Source organism: Larus michahellis, chromosome 4 (genome assembly GCF_964199755.1).
Source record: "Larus michahellis chromosome 4, bLarMic1.1, whole genome shotgun sequence".
NCBI lineage: Eukaryota > Metazoa > Chordata > Aves > Charadriiformes > Laridae > Larus > Larus michahellis.
This window is the reverse complement of record NC_133899.1, coordinates 51279484-51295025: the sequence shown is the minus strand read 5'-3', so window position 1 is coordinate 51295025 and position 15542 is coordinate 51279484. Positions and strand designations below refer to the sequence as shown.

The 15542-nt window shown below is 42.4% G+C and overlaps 1 protein-coding gene across 1 annotated transcript in view; it reads right to left on the bottom strand.

The window, feature by feature from the left end:
- Window positions 1-1109: 1109 nt before the first annotated feature.
- The window catches only part of MIDEAS (mitotic deacetylase associated SANT domain protein), a 56030-nt gene continuing 41597 nt past the window's right edge, over window positions 1110-15542 (bottom strand). The window contains exons 6-13 of the mRNA XM_074584706.1: window positions 12444-12586; window positions 11504-11607; window positions 10005-10080; window positions 8796-8884; window positions 7517-7666; window positions 7136-7312; window positions 6541-6740; window positions 1110-5132 (exon numbers count right to left, since the gene is read on the bottom strand). Coding sequence (XP_074440807.1) covers window positions 4907-5132; window positions 6541-6740; window positions 7136-7312; window positions 7517-7666; window positions 8796-8884; window positions 10005-10080; window positions 11504-11607; window positions 12444-12586 — 1165 coding nt within the window. The 3' untranslated portion in view covers window positions 1110-4906. The remainder of the gene's footprint in view (window positions 5133-6540; window positions 6741-7135; window positions 7313-7516; window positions 7667-8795; window positions 8885-10004; window positions 10081-11503; window positions 11608-12443; window positions 12587-15542) is intronic.

Here is a 15542-nt window from a genome sequence, read left to right as displayed (position 1 = left end):
GCCATTGTATGAAAGCAGACAAGACTTCTAGGGCTACACTCCTCCCTACACCCATCTCTTTTAGAACAGCATCTGTATATATATATATATATATATAGGGACTTTCTACTCCGCTGTCTGAAAGAGAATTAAGAAGTGTGTAATTGCTGAGAGCGAGAAAGCTCACTCTGTGGTTTAGGAAACATTTTTTTTTTTGAATGTTGATTTTAATCTAAGCTTGTTACAATGATAAAAATGGCCAAAAGCCTCAGTTTGATAAATCAGAGGGTATTTTTAGCTAATTTGGACTTCGCATTACATCTCTAGTACGCAGTTAATAGATGAATTACCTTTAAGCTTTAGAATGGCTATCTTCTCCATACATTTAAACAGCTACATTCCTACCTGGTCCTAGCTAGCAAAATGCCACGGTCCTGCGGAGCCGACTGAAATTCTGTAGGCCTTTAACTTACGGAGTTGAGTTATCTCACATACCATTACCTGTATCAGTAAATGGAAAAACATCAAATAAATTAAAATGCAGAGTTGTTCTTGCAGCTAGACTGCAAAACACCTGTAGCTGTATCAGATACACATCACAAGTGCATGCATATATCTAGTCATTATATACGCACACGTCTTACAAAACTGAGATGCTGTCCCATGCAGAACACAAACCCGAAACACCGAATTTAAGTGTAAAGGGCAGACAACACAGGCAGAAAGGCAGAAGTACACGAGCAGGGCAAAATGCGATCTAGCGCTGCATCTCAACACCCAAGGCTGACATCAAGACTCAAACAGGCGCTGGCTTTGAACCACCGCCACCCGACTGCTGGGTATAGAACCACCTGAAGCCTGACCTCGCGCCGTAGAAGGCAAATCTATTAGCACACATTTACAGACTCGCAGTCTGTAAATCTGGTATTTGTTCCCATAGAAAAGACAGGTAAAGCAAAGAGACGCCCTCTTCAAACTCTGACTGAACATATACTGCCTTCTTCCTAAATTAACAGCAAACCCTTATACTAAATGGGGATCAGTAAATAGGCCTTTAAATGATGGAAAATAATGAGCATAGGACTGTAAAACGGACAAATCAAGAGAGCATAGAGTCTTTTTTTTTTTTTAAATCATAATTGGAACAACGCAGCCTTAAATTAACACTGTGCTGCAGTAAAGAGCCACTCAAGTAATTCTTTCAGCCACCAAGAAGAGTAAAAGAATTCATACCAGATTAGACAAATTCAGTTCAAATACTTTGTCCACAGCAATTCTCTGCCAGCTTTTGCTAGTAGGCAGGATCTAATTCAGATGTAGGATCAATTCCTAACCGCTACTGTAAGCAAGTGGGCCGCAGGTTTGGGTTTTTTCCCTCCTTTGCTTTTAAACAAGGCACTCAAAGGAGCACTTTTGCTGATTACCATGACAGAAAAGAGGTCTTCTGGTGGCTACTAGCAATATGTAAACATGCTCAGAAACATTTCCATTTGATGCCCCTTACTTGGAACATTTACCCGATTTTGGTCATCCATGCTAACCCACAGCTCTTAGAGGTTATCCTCAGAAAAAGCCCTTTTCTGATTTTCTTCCAGTGACAGACCTCATTATACCAAACCTTCCTGTTCCCTTCTACTTCTGCTGCAGCAGGGTGTTGGAGAGAAACAACTAGTACTGGATTCAGCGTGTCATACACACACCATTTGTGTGCAATTAAAGAAAATCTCTGATTTCTTCTTATCAGCACCTCAATGGCTTATCCTTGGTAAGAGGAAAAATTACCCTTATATTGATTTCCTAAAATAGGGAGAATCAGTGAAAGATCTGGTCTTTGGAAGACTATAATGCTTCCATTCAAGCATCATCATATCAGAAGGAAGATTAAATTGGTACTTAAAGCAATCCCATGATTTGCTTGTACTTCATTTCATCCAATCAGTTGTTTGTCACCGTAATTTGCTATGCCGTACCTAAAACTACTTCAAGCTTGAAAACTCCCGAGAGCCATGACTAAATGTTTACTCATTATCACCCAGGCTTACTTGCAGACACTAAAAATACTAAATGCAGGTGACACACAGCGCAGAAGAGATGTCCTGATTTTCTGCCCAGAAGGAGAGCAGTACATTTCAGTACAAACCTCTCTGCAGATTTGCCTTACTGGAGAAGACATGCAAGTTCTAGTGTAGCATCCAATTTTCTAGCTGGAACTGTACCCGCTAGTCCATGCTATCCCTCGCTTCTTCCTAAGCATCGGCTCCTGATCGCTGTCAGAAAGAAGACCCGGAGCTAGACAAAAATCTTCGTTTTTGCCACATTTCTCAATGTGTGCCAGTTCCACCTCTATCTCCACATCTTTGTTACGTGTTTCTAGGCCTTCTCAGTCTAAGGAAGTGTTCTACTGCTGCGACACTGGTGTTCCAGACAAATACATTCATCACAGCAGTGTAACAATATCGACATTACTTTAAATCCTTTTCAGACATACTCACAAGCCCTGCTTGTTCCTGAACTGTTGCCCTGCAGTTCTCAAGATCTGGAAACTACTGCCAACTTCCCAGAAACACATTTCAGAACTTTAAGCTTAATTGCATCATTGCTTTTTACTGGAATTAATCCCAGTACTACAGGTGGACCACGAGGTCCCAGCTGCTTCACCTACTGTCTGTCCTGGCACAGTGTGCTAAAGCTTCGGCTCTCTCGAGGGCCCTAGGATAATGGTAGAAAAGCATTTTCTCCAATTTACAAAAGGAAAAAGATAACAATCAACACTGAAACCCTCAATAGGAAGACTGGGTTGCTTAAGCTTCTTTTAAAAAGATGAATAGCTTTTAGTTCTTTGCAGTTTTTGAATGATTTTAACAGTTCGTGACACACCATCTGCTTCCACAGCCTAGTTAGTCAACAAGACCCGCGCATGTAGGGACGTGGAACAGTCATCCAAACGCTGAAAGGAATCCTAATTTCATTAGGAATGAAAAATACAACCTTGGCAGAAAACTGAACACTTAAAGGCAAAAGTGTCAACATTGAAAAAAGTGCAGTCCTTAATGATACTCCTACTTATTTTGTAAGAGTAGTAACTGTTTCTGCTGTTAAGAAAAAGGATTCTATCCAAAGTCAAATATACGTCAAAGCCAACCTGGTAGAACAGACGGCCTCTCAGACTCAGAAAGTGAAGTAATCATGGTTCCATAAAACCACAGGGTGGGAAAAGATTGCCAGATGGCACGCTGGAGTTAGAGCCACTTTCCATAGTTAACCTGGAACTTACCTAGCAGCTTGAAGGGTCAAGATTAAAAAAAAAACAAATAAAAAAAAAAATGAGCCAGTCAGGAACATTCTGTAGTTCACGTACAAGCAACCCCGCTAGGATCCCGGCCTGGGAATGCGGTTTGGTATGGCACCGCTGGAGCAGGGCACAGGCGATCCCGCACACTGCTGGCACCCAGGAGCTGGGGATCAGCGCAGCCCCAAGCACTGGCTGGAGGGAGGGCGCTGGGCAGCCGGGGTACGGGGCTGGGACCAACCAGCCCTAAAGCACAAGGAAGCGATCCCATTCTTTCCATCTTTACAAAATAATGGTCAAGTGCGGGCTATAAGGATGTACAGAACAATCCCGCACAAATCTAACATCTATGTCACCTGGGCCACTTTACTTCTTAACTCTCTTTCACCTGCAGGCTTTTGGTGGCTAGGCTTTTTGGGCTATTAGCATGTGTCAGTTCTGAAGGAAGAGTCAGCCTGGCAACACAGAGCAAGGCTCACAGCGGGACAAGGCAGCAGGCAGGGCTGTCCAGCCACCAGCGTGGAAACAAGTGACAAGCTCCTCCTGCACCTACAGACTGTCTGACAGGAAGTATTTGGGAAACTAGGGCCCCACCATACAAGCTCTTGACGACGGCAATGTCAAGGAATAAATGAGGGCTGCCACAAGAAAGAAATGGATGTGTTGAGAGGTAAAAGCCATTCACAGAGGGATCGCTGCTGGAGATGAGAGTCCGTTCCTCCCATCTCCGAGGTGCACGCAATCCAGCCCACGAGAAGGTCTTGGTTCATTTTCACTAAACAAACTTGCTCCCGTTTATGCAAAGTCAAACCCAGCAGTTTTCATTTCAAATTGCACTTGTGAAGCCCTGACTACTTTCCATTAAGTTAATCAAAGACATACTATTTTGTTTTCCAAGATGAGACAACCTGCAAGGCCTGTGGCTACTCTAATCCCACAGGATAGTTTTATATCTGTTGTTGCATTCTTAATGGCATAAAAGAAACTACCTCAGGCCTCCTTTTGAAAAATAATACTTCCTCTCAAAAGGAAGAAGTGTCTTGCTCATCCCAGTTTTCATTTTTGTGAAGCAGAGGCGAGAAGTGCACACCACCTTTCCACAAAACTTGCTGGCTGCCTGAATAAATGCTCAGAAAGGCAGGAAAGCGTAACAGGAAGGAGAACTTGCTGAGAAAGGAAACATCTAGAAATCACCAGTGTCACAGTAACTGGATACACTTAGCTCAGAGCAGAGCATCATTTTCTTGCTCCAGTCCGGAAACCTTTATATCCAGGAGTCCTGTTATCATGATTCCTGACAAGCACAAAAAGAAAGGTCTGACTGACCTGAGAGAGAACTTACTTCCACTGCAGGTGACATTGTTCTATATTATGTACCTCAGATATCATAAATAGAATAGAAATCTTATTTGTTTTTTAAAAAAAAATAATAAATCCAAGTTGAAACAAATCTTTTCGTCTACCACTCCGGCTTGGTCAGTACTGGCAAGGTGAAGTGGAACATGTGGCATGAGGAAATGTCAGCACTGAAACTGGGACCTGATGGTTCAGGCAAGAAAAGTGCAAGCAAAAAATAGCGAGACCACCAAGAGGGAGGTTGGGTCCAGCCTTGCTACTCCCTCCACGTCCGGTCTGCTGCTATATTTCTCCATCTTCATCCGAGCTCGCACTGCTGCTTCCACTGCTGCTGCTCCCACTCTCACTGCTCTCGTCCTGCCGGGCCTGGCTGTGGGCTGCTGCTGCCGCTGCCGCCGCCACCGCTGCTGCCGCCTCTCTCTCCTGCTGCTTCAGTGCAGCTGCCTTCTTTTCCTGTTCCGCGTGGCTTTTCATGTGAGCGCTGCGGCTCTTCACCTTGTAGAACACCCTGAGGAATCACGCATGGACATTAGTATTGGTCTCTCCTACAGCCTCCTTCATTAATTCTCCCAAAGAACTTCTGCTGCTCCAATCTCAAATTTGTGGGCTTTGGCACAGGAACTTAGGTTGGCGTTGCAATAGAGCATCTACAGAAAACACCACTTCTGACCCTGCGTGTGCCAGCACTAGGCAGAGCGAGATCCTGAGCACCCTTCGTTTCTTAATACAGCCATTTCCTCTTATCTCTCATTCAGCTCAAATTCTCTAAATTCAGAGGGGCAGCACTGGTATCTGAAATACGCATATGCTGCTTAACACAACAGGGCCCTGGTTTTTAGGCACTCCCTCTATACTGCAAAAATATACAATAAACACGGAAGCGAACAATGGCCAAGTGCCACCCCTGACCCTCGTCCACACAGCTAAAGACACTTGAGCTTTCTCCTCCCAACTTTGCATTTCTATGCTCTATCCCTCCACCTTTCGCCACTAACCATTCGGATTTGGCACCAAACGTCACAAGACAAGGTTAGACACCGTTAAGAATACTTGCCTGCTCCTCCTTTGTCAGTGGCCAAGGACCAAATCCTAACTGCTCCACTTCTCCCAGCCCTGCCCTTTCCGATGCCACATGCTGCCCGAGGGCACAGAGACAGGGCACCTTGGCAGGACCAGCCAAACCCCAGCCACAGCAGGAATCTGTCAACACCCCGGTGATGTAACTAGACGGAGATTGCGTTTTCTTGCTGTTCCCTAGCTGGTATTAGAGGATTCTCTAGTAGTTCTTAAGAGTAAGAAATTTACGTAGGGAACTGAATTTTCTTGACATTTATGAATCTGTTGGCAACAAACCTACAAAAACTACTGCAACCGTGTGAGGAAAGACAAGTGTGTTTTACAGACACAAAAGATGGGTGCCAGTTTAACCAGCTGAACTGTGCACCCACTGGTCTAATATCTGCTGCTATAACAATGGTAGCGTCTTGTATTTCTACACCACCGTTCGTAAGTAAGTCTATACCATGTTCTTAATCTGTGATCTAGGAAGTATATAGAAATTACTTGTCACAAAAATGTAGGCATTTTTGTAATGGCAAAAATGAGGGGCAATACAGCAGCTGTTTGAAAGTGCAGCTTGACACCAAATACCGCAGGCAGTTGAAGTGCAGATCGTGTCTCATCCCATTTGAGGAAAAACAGTCAGTAGCAGGTAATTATCCAAGTAGTAGTATCTTAGTATCAATATACATAAAAATCCCTAATATGTGAGTATTAGTGAGGTAATAATTCACTAAAATTACTGCCAGTGTCTCTGGCCTAAATACACAGAAGGAAAGCTCATTTGGGAATAATCTTCCACAAGAGATGCCCTATTGCAATTTTGTGACTATTGCTGGAGACAGAGTTGCTCTTACCTGCCACATTTTTTACATGGAAATGTGTTTTCTGTGTTCTGAGTTTTACTAGTAGCATCTGATTTTATCTTCTGTTTCCGACGCCTTCTCTGCACTGGATTAGTAATAGGTTTTCGAGGCTTCACTGTTGTCTCCCTTGGTTTCCTTCCAATTCTGCTCGTGACAGTTGCCTCTTGGCTCCTCATATTGGCATCATTGGCCTTTGGAGAAAGGGGAACAGTTAAGGCAAACTGAAACTTAAACCCACCATCAGAAGGAAGACAACGGCCGCGCTTCATTTATTCCAGACCAAGGTTTTATTTAATGAGAAAGTCTTCAGGATATTTTTGGGATATTTGTCATTGTGGTCCTATGCATGCACCAACCACAAAGAAATTTATTGGGTTTTTCCCCCCTTACTCATCCTGGTTTTCCCACCACAGCACAGAGTCCGGTTGCTACTAATACTCTAAGCTACCTCAGGCCTAATCTCTTGCTCTGGAAGAAGTTGGAGGTGGAAACTTTTCACACCTGCAGCTGTCCACCTCGTATTTTCTAAACTAGTTGCAGAGTGAAGGTGGCACAGAAAGCACAACACGCACAATGCAGCACTTACTATTGCACCATCTTGTAGTGTCTCTTCATCTTTGAAAGGACCTGTGCTCTTTCTGTTATCCGACCCTTCCTCTGCCTCCTCCTCCTCTTCTTCCTCTTCCTCCTCCTCCTCGTGCCCCTGTTCTTCACTGTAAATGTCCCTTCTGGGAGGAAGAACACGTGCAAACCTATGGGAACTCTTCACGAGAAGACAAAGGAACTGTTAATTTTGGTGTCTGTAATTAAATGTCCTTATGTGACACAGGACACAAGTTTGTGAGTGTGGACTCCTCCACACCGACCAGACCGTTTCTGCTTTTGATTTTACCAGCAATTGAAACAACACATAAAATCAGACTTCACACCACAGCGCAAAAGAGGTGAGAGAAATTTAGGAAATTACCTTGATGTCAACTTCAGCTTCATCTTTCATAGATTTCTCATTAGGAACATCAATGTCCCCAAAGATTAAGGTCCCATTGCGACCAATTTTCACCTGTTTCTTGTATGTGTAGTAGAATTCCACACACTGAGCCACTGTTTTGGTTTTTATCTGGTGTTTAAAAACACAAAAGTCCAATAGATTACATATTTTAAGAAGGCTTATAAGTAATTACTAAAAGAGCAATAAATACACTTTGTATTTTTCTTTCCTCAGTAGTCTCCATTCCACCACAACTGCTGTTAAAGCCTTCTTTTCTGTGTCATTCGCCTGTATGCCCCGGCACACAGACCATCCCCTGTTACCACTGTTATCCACCAAGAACTGCAGGACCAACTTTCCAAAGAAAAGCTGGTCAATGTAAAGGTGACAGAACCTGGCATTTTGTAAGCTTAATGCACCCCTCTCAGCCTCTGAAACATTCCAATTGAGCTGTCAGGCTTGAGAGCAGCCTTTCAGTTTTATGGAGGAGCTTTATTTTCCAGCAGCACCAGAGCAGAATACCGATCCAAAAATGGAAAGGAAGGTTTGCGGCACTTTCCCATTTTGGCCACAGGCATTTCATACACACGTGGTGGTAGACAGTTATCAGTACAGACCTGTGACCGTCTACGTATTCTCTATCAGTGATTTTTCTGGAAGTTTTGGAATATATTCTTAGCTTCTGGGCTTTTGAAACTTAAACGCCTTTTGGGTCTTTATTCAGAGGAAATATGTGATGCAGCTCCTGATTTTGCGCTCTCCTTCAGCGATCTCCCCCACCCTGAAGTGCCATACATAATCGTTTTTATTATCATTGTCACAGAGAACTAGAAAGAAAGATCCTAAGGGATGCATATCACTCACATATCCTTCTTTGGTCCTTTTCATCAGTAGCAAAGGTTTGTTTCTATTTAGTTTTATAAGCAGGCCATTTAAGCCGTACTGGAACATTACCAGCACTCTATAAATACGCCCTGTAGAAGTGCTATCTGCAGTGTGGGCTCATGGAAGTAATGCAATAAGTACGAGGGTTAAGTTAACAACAACAGCAAAACAAACACTATTGTTCTAGCTATCTAGTGAGATTTTATGTTGTGCTGAATAATAAAATTTCTCTGAAATCTTTTGAGTGCAGGACTTAATGCTCAATACTGAGGTTTCAGCAAAATCCAAGACTGAACTCCCTGTATTTAATGCTCCACAAACATGTAAGAATGTATCGTTGCTATCATGGAAAAAAAAAACCCAAACAACTTACAAGCTTTTGGACCAAGAAAAAGTCTTTCTTGTAGATTGCAATGCCTTTGTTGAAAAGCTTTTTTTCAGCGACTTTCCACTTGTCTGATCCTGTAGATAAAAAAAGTTGCAATTTCAGATGTTTACTCTTCTACATACTTTTTCTCCATGTTCAACTTAAGACAGCCATGCAGGGGTGCAGTCTCACACCACGCCTAATCCAGCATCACTGCAGGCTGCTCTTAAACCCTCCCCTCATCACTTCCTTCGTGTTACATCTAGTACTCAGCACCACAGGTTAACTCCGTTCAGCTTGCAAAAAACAGCCCATTAGATGAACTAAGATGTTTTCCAAAAAGACACGCTTTGTGGTGGCCCAGTCATTAGATTTTATACAAGGGAAATGGTAGGGCAGGAGAACAAGATTTTCTCTCTCAGCAGCAATCCGCTGTACCTGAAGATTTAGTACATCTCAGAGAGTCCTACTATCCCAGCACCCTTGCCTCTAATAATAGACACATTTTGGAATCTCCTCCTGTCTTATAGATATTACTAAAGTAACATTTCCTGACCATTATAGTAGGACCGTGTAATAACGAAGAAATGTAATTTCTGTGCTTTGTGGCGCCAGCTATTAGATGCCTCTCTACCACCTTACATCAGGTCTTTCGGGTGGCCAGGATCACTCTAGATCACTGAAGTTAGTGCCACACAGCTGACTATTTTCTAATTAGGTATGAGACTACAAAGGCAGGTTACGGCAATTAAATTTTGCAGAAACACTGACAGACGTCAATAGTTGGCTGAGCTTTCTTCAGCGAGCTTGAAAACTCTTCCCATAAACCCCCCCTTAACTCCACCCTGGAAATTCATGCCAGAGAGGCTATGGTTCTGAGGTTACCACAGCTTTTCTTGTTCGTACTGGCTATCTTTCTGCATTCTCTATGGCTTAGTGCAAGGGATCACATTCCCTTTTCCCCGAAGAGGAAATCAGAACACACACATATGCAAACACACACATGCATGTGTTCTGAGAGATGCAGCGTTTCTTACACTATGTGTCATTATTTGCTCAGGCAAAATTTGTGGCAAGCCATCATTTGATTTACCAAAGAGAAGAGTCATCTTTTAATCTTATTGTAATGTTACAAAGTTCCCCAAAAGAGCGGAAAAGGATAGAAAAATTCCTTTATGACAGACAAGCAGAATAACTCTGTGCTGCCTAACAAACCTGTGTAGTGATAATCTGCCAAAGGGTGGGTACACGAGCGTACTGGCGTCTTCAATAGCAGTTTCGTCAAAGCTCCCTAAGATAAACACAAATAAAATAATTAATTTCATGTTTGGGGTATTTAAAACAAAGATCAGGCAACTGTTAATCCTCTCCTTTCTGTCAAGCTAACTGAAAAGAACCATAGCACAGCTTAATGTTTAGGACAGTTTAATATTTGGGACAACTTTAAAAATCATGTTCTGGACTATCCACTGAGCGTTGGGTACTGGAGGCGAGTGGTAAGCTCTCAGCACCTCTTCACATTTCTGCGAATTGACGCTTTCCAATGCAACCACCGTGGTATTGGGAGAGAGTTCATTCCATAGACTGAGACGATGCAGCAGTTTCCTGTCATTCACTGAAGGCCTAAGTTACAAACTCACATCCAAAAACCCCTGCCCTAGATGAGGTCTGTCCTAAACACCTAAGTCATTGTGATCTTATCTCACTTAACTATGAAGTATTTCAAAATAAAACAGAGCACTCATGTGACTGAAAGATTCCACACACACAAAAAAAAAAAAAAAAAAAAAAAAGAACCCCCACCTCTCAAACTGCTTTTTACTTTGCATTTAAATTGGAAATGCTTTCCAAGTTATCAGGAAGGATAGAATGGAGTCTTGCTTCCATCAACAGTATAGATCACCTTAAGAGCGAGCTCCCGCTGCTGGGGCAGCCCTGCTCCTCCTCCCTAATGCCAGCAACAGCATTCACAATGGTGGGCTGGTTCTGGGAACTTACCTAGCAGAAACCTAACACATACACACAAAAATTACCTTTTATTTGTTCCCTTCTCCAATGCAGGTCAATTGAGCCTCTCAAGTGTCAGTGCTGGCACACCACAGGGGATGGGAAAACAAGCAGCCAGGCAAAAGTGTGGGATGCTCCTGACCACAGGGCTGATTTATGCCAGGTTAAATCAATCATAGATCTATAAGAGCAAGACAACCCTGTGCCATAAGCTATGGTCGGCTCTTGGATATTACCTCCCGGGGTATCAAAGGGCATTTATGAAAATGTATCACATCTGACAATACCGATATAAAATTAGTACCACAGCCGTTCTAGAGACATCCACAGAGAAGTTAAATGGATCTGGCAAAAGCAAGACACTGCACTTTTTGTCTCAGCCTCTTATTTTTCCTTCCAACATGGTCATCTTCCCAGGAAGACAACATTTAAGATTCATTTAGTAGTAGAGCTCGCTCAGCCTGGTAGACTCTCAGTCTGTTTATTAAAAAGCCAAACACTTTGAAGTTGGAAATATGCAAGATAGTAAGTGAAAACATGGTACTGTACATCATGCAGAACTTCAGGGACATCCAAGGGACACTAAACAGTGAGAGCCAGATGCACAGGAAGGAGTTTGCAAGGCTCTCCTCTCATAAAGTGAGAGGTTACCTGGCCTTCAATTAACATCTTTGACCACATCAAGGTGAAAAGCTGGGAAGACTCACCAGAATGCTTCCCTTTGCTTCATGTAAGAAATGCAACGCCAGCTCCTGGTTGGTTCCAGCCCCAGGAAAAATGCTTGAACAGGCAGCAGCTAGCAGGTTTTCCACTATTTCCACAGAAGTACCAGAAAAATTCAGATAAGAAGATTAAAATGGAGTTTCCTACAGGATTTGCATCATTAATTAGCTCTTTTGAAGCAGAGTTAGACGTAACAAAATAAAACTCTTAAATTTGCAAGGACATTGAAGTTCTTTATCTGGGTCAAATTTGGACATGAGAACTCACTAGATCGCAAGGTCACGCAGCATTACTCTGCATGCAGCACTACTTACACATGGAGTTTCTTGCAAATCTCCTCCCTCCTATAATGTCTTTCCATCTCCCTTCACCTCCGATATTTCCTGAATTCCACCTTACATTGTGAATTTCCATTTTGCAATACCCTTTCTTCTCTCTCATCAGAAAGATTTCTTCCAAGCCTACCCACTTCCTCTTCCCTTCAGGATTTATACATGCCACAGCCCATGTGCACCAACAGCAGATAGCTCCCCAAGCCTGCTCGTGGCTGCCACAACTCCTGCTTCCTCATCCTGACTTCAGCCTACAATTTGATTTTTCAAAAATACTATTACGTCTGGAACATCCCTTGAAAATACAGAAGTTGAGTGCATGTGGTGTTCAGATGTTCACAAAAACAAGGAAGCTTCACTGAGCAAAAGGCTGCTCTTTGCCTGAATGCTACAAATGGTCCCATTTCAGCTCAATTAAAAAAAACAAAAACAATCCCATCAATCTCCCTCCCTGCTATTCTAAAGACCACTCAAACATGGCACTTGACTGGCAGCTCTGAGACATTTTAAATTATGCCTACAGTAGATATGTGGTTACCCCTACAACCACTGTGACAATTCAGTCATATTTGCCAGCCTTCCACATTCTTACCATTCTCTTGGGTGACTTTGTTGGTTTCCAGGTCGCCCCATGGCTGCCACACCAGCTCTGCTTTATGTTCATCAACTGCCGCCAGAGATCTGTCTTGGAGCGATGGGATTTCTGCTTGAAAGCGAGTTCCTACATTTATTCGCCTGCCGAAAAGGTAACAAGTAATGGTCAAGCCCCCTTTCCGATATCCAGAAAATCTCCATCTCTGCTAGAAGCACTAATTATGAGGAAACTGAAAGGCATATAACTGCTCTTGCACATAACATGAACAACTTTCAGCTGCTGTAGGTTACCTTAACAAGTATGACTCAAAAGGTGAGAGATTTTACATCCATTACCAGTTTCCATTGTCTTATCAACAATGGTTGAAATTGTATTTAAATTCGGATTTCCTAATAACTGCTCAAAGAACAGTTGTTAGCTTTCAATAATCATCACTTTTTGCAAGGCTCTCACATGGACTTCTCTTGTAGCAAGCTTGCCCCTCGTGCGTAAGTTAGGTGAGCCTTTTTTAGTATTAACGTTTTGCCAGCCATAGCTACAGAATCATAGCATCATTTAGGTTAACGGTCCTGGAAACTATCTGGTCCAACTCCACATTCAAAGCAGGATCAATCTCAAAGACTGGTCCTTTTATGACTTGACACAAGCTAGTATCTTCTAGAAACTATTTTTAACAACTGAAACCAGAAATATAAAACAATGACAGCTGTATTGCTCATTCTGTATCAAAACCAAATCCCGTTCTTTGAGCAACAACCCCGTACTTTTAGATTCTCAGTTAGCGGACAGATTTTTCACAACGTGCAGTCCACATACTTGCTTTAAGTCAAGTGACCATCCACAGAGTTTCTACTCTGTACTAGCAAAAAGGATTTTGTGCATGGAGATAGGTAAGAACCACCCCTGAAAGGCTGCTCTACCAGACTCGGAGGCCTGGAGATCTACACCAATAGCACAGCAAGCAGTGAGAGCATGGATGTCCTTTATCATTGCTCTACATTTCTTATTCAGTGGCAAAATGCACAGACACACAGCAGCAGCTACACAAGCTCAGTGTAAAATATTTGGGATAAAGTTCAAGGACAACTTTCTAAGTAATATAGCAACTATGTATGCAATTTGGAGGTCCAGAAGAGAGAACAAAAATGTGCAAACTATGCTAGAAAAAAAGACCCTTCAGAAAACCAAGATACCAAAAAACCCAAGATATTTGGAACAGCTACTGCTCAGACCACTTTGAATATAACAAAAATCTCCTATTCTGAAATAAGATAACTATGCTTAGTGAAAAACGTTCCTCTTCCAGATGTCAGTCAACTAGCACCATACTGGTAGCTCCTGAAATAGTAAAGGATGGAGAAGTAAGCTCTTTTTTTGACAGAGTAGATAAGACAGTGCCCGCAAGATGATTAAACTCTGGAGTCACTTCATTAGAAAAAAGGTGAAACACTCTGCCTACAGCAAGATTTACTATAATCCTCAAGTCTCGGCTTGCTTCACCCCCAGCATGAGCGGAAACACAATTACCAGAGAAAAAAAAAGTACGATTCTAGTACCGTAAGGAATAGTAACAAAAACATGTGAGAAATGCCAGCCTCCAGACTTTTCTGGTCCTTTTCATTTCATAATAGACATGTGTATGTGTCACTTCAGAACAGCAGAGTCTGGAAAAGGCATGGGGAGGCCTTGAAAGAACACATATAACCCATATGAAAACCCAGGGAGATAATAGCAAATGTTCCAAGAGGATGTTTTGAAGTCCTAGAAGACTGTGGTATCAAAGAGAAGAAAGAGGGTTTGATTTTCTGTTATGGAAGGGGAAGAAGGAAACACCTTCATACCTTTTTTCCTGGCTATTTTGCTATTGTCAGTAAGCATCTGTATCATGAGATGTCATAAGTTGGAAAAGCCTCAACTCAAAACAAACGGCTGACTTCGAACACACATAAAAAGAGATTTTACAAACTATTTCTCTTGCATCTATATCCATTCCAGATCTACTTCCCCACGCTTGAGGAGAATGGTTTACAATTCATGGGTGTATAAAAGAAGAGATGCAGAAGATACTACCCTACACTCACTCTTCTGACTTCATCCACCCTTTCAGCAGCAGCTCGACGTTGATGGGGTGGGATTCCTACTTGGACAAACAGAATCCGATAGATGTACAGATCAACGTTAACTTCCAGTAGGTGATGACAAAAATGACATCCAGCGTGACAGATGCAGCAGGCAAGTTTTAGACAGGCTGCCATATACTATTTGCCATTTTCCCAAAAACACTACCTTCAATACCTGTCAAAGGTAAAGTGATAGGGATGTTACACATCTCACATCATGGCTGTGGGCAGGGTAGAACTGAGGCAGTTGAAAACATCCTATCTCTGGATGCCCATGGTTGTGTTTCAGGATCTGCTTCTCAAAAGTAATTCAATTTCAAATGCATACTAAAAGTGGAACCTGCATGGAGGATGAAGAACTCCAAGGAAACCTCAGAGTTTGGCTGTGAGTGTTTTACAGGTACAAAAGTCTATTAAAACTAAAACACTATATAGTTTTCCATTTTTCCTTCACCCGTCTTGATTATCTCGGACAGAAACAGCACAATCTAGACCAGAAATAAAGAGCAAGGCATTTCACGCAAGATTGAGGAAGAGACCTTGCTAGAACACAAAGCAAAGCAAACACCCTGATAAGTCCTCTGTTCAGAACACTGTGATGGACTGAAGAATGATGTTAATGTGGAGTCTTCTTCTCACTGTGAGCAGTCTCACTTACTGTTACGGAATGCAGTTTCACAGTGGAGGAGAGAGTAATGAATTCTGATCCACCCTAGAAGGGATGACTGACAGAAACTGAGACTTTCCTGTCAACTAGAAACAGATAGAGAGGCTGCTACTGTATTGGAAAATTTGGGACATTTTCTGTCTTAAGACACAGACCCCTCTGGCCTCACTTATGAGAGGGAAAGAGGAAATTGGAAAAGCTGGAAGGAAAGAACTTTTTATCTTGAAACTAAACTTAGAACATGGCTTCTGTAGGCTAGAAAAGCCTAAGAATTAGACCTTGTACCTGCAAAGTCTAAATAAAACCAGA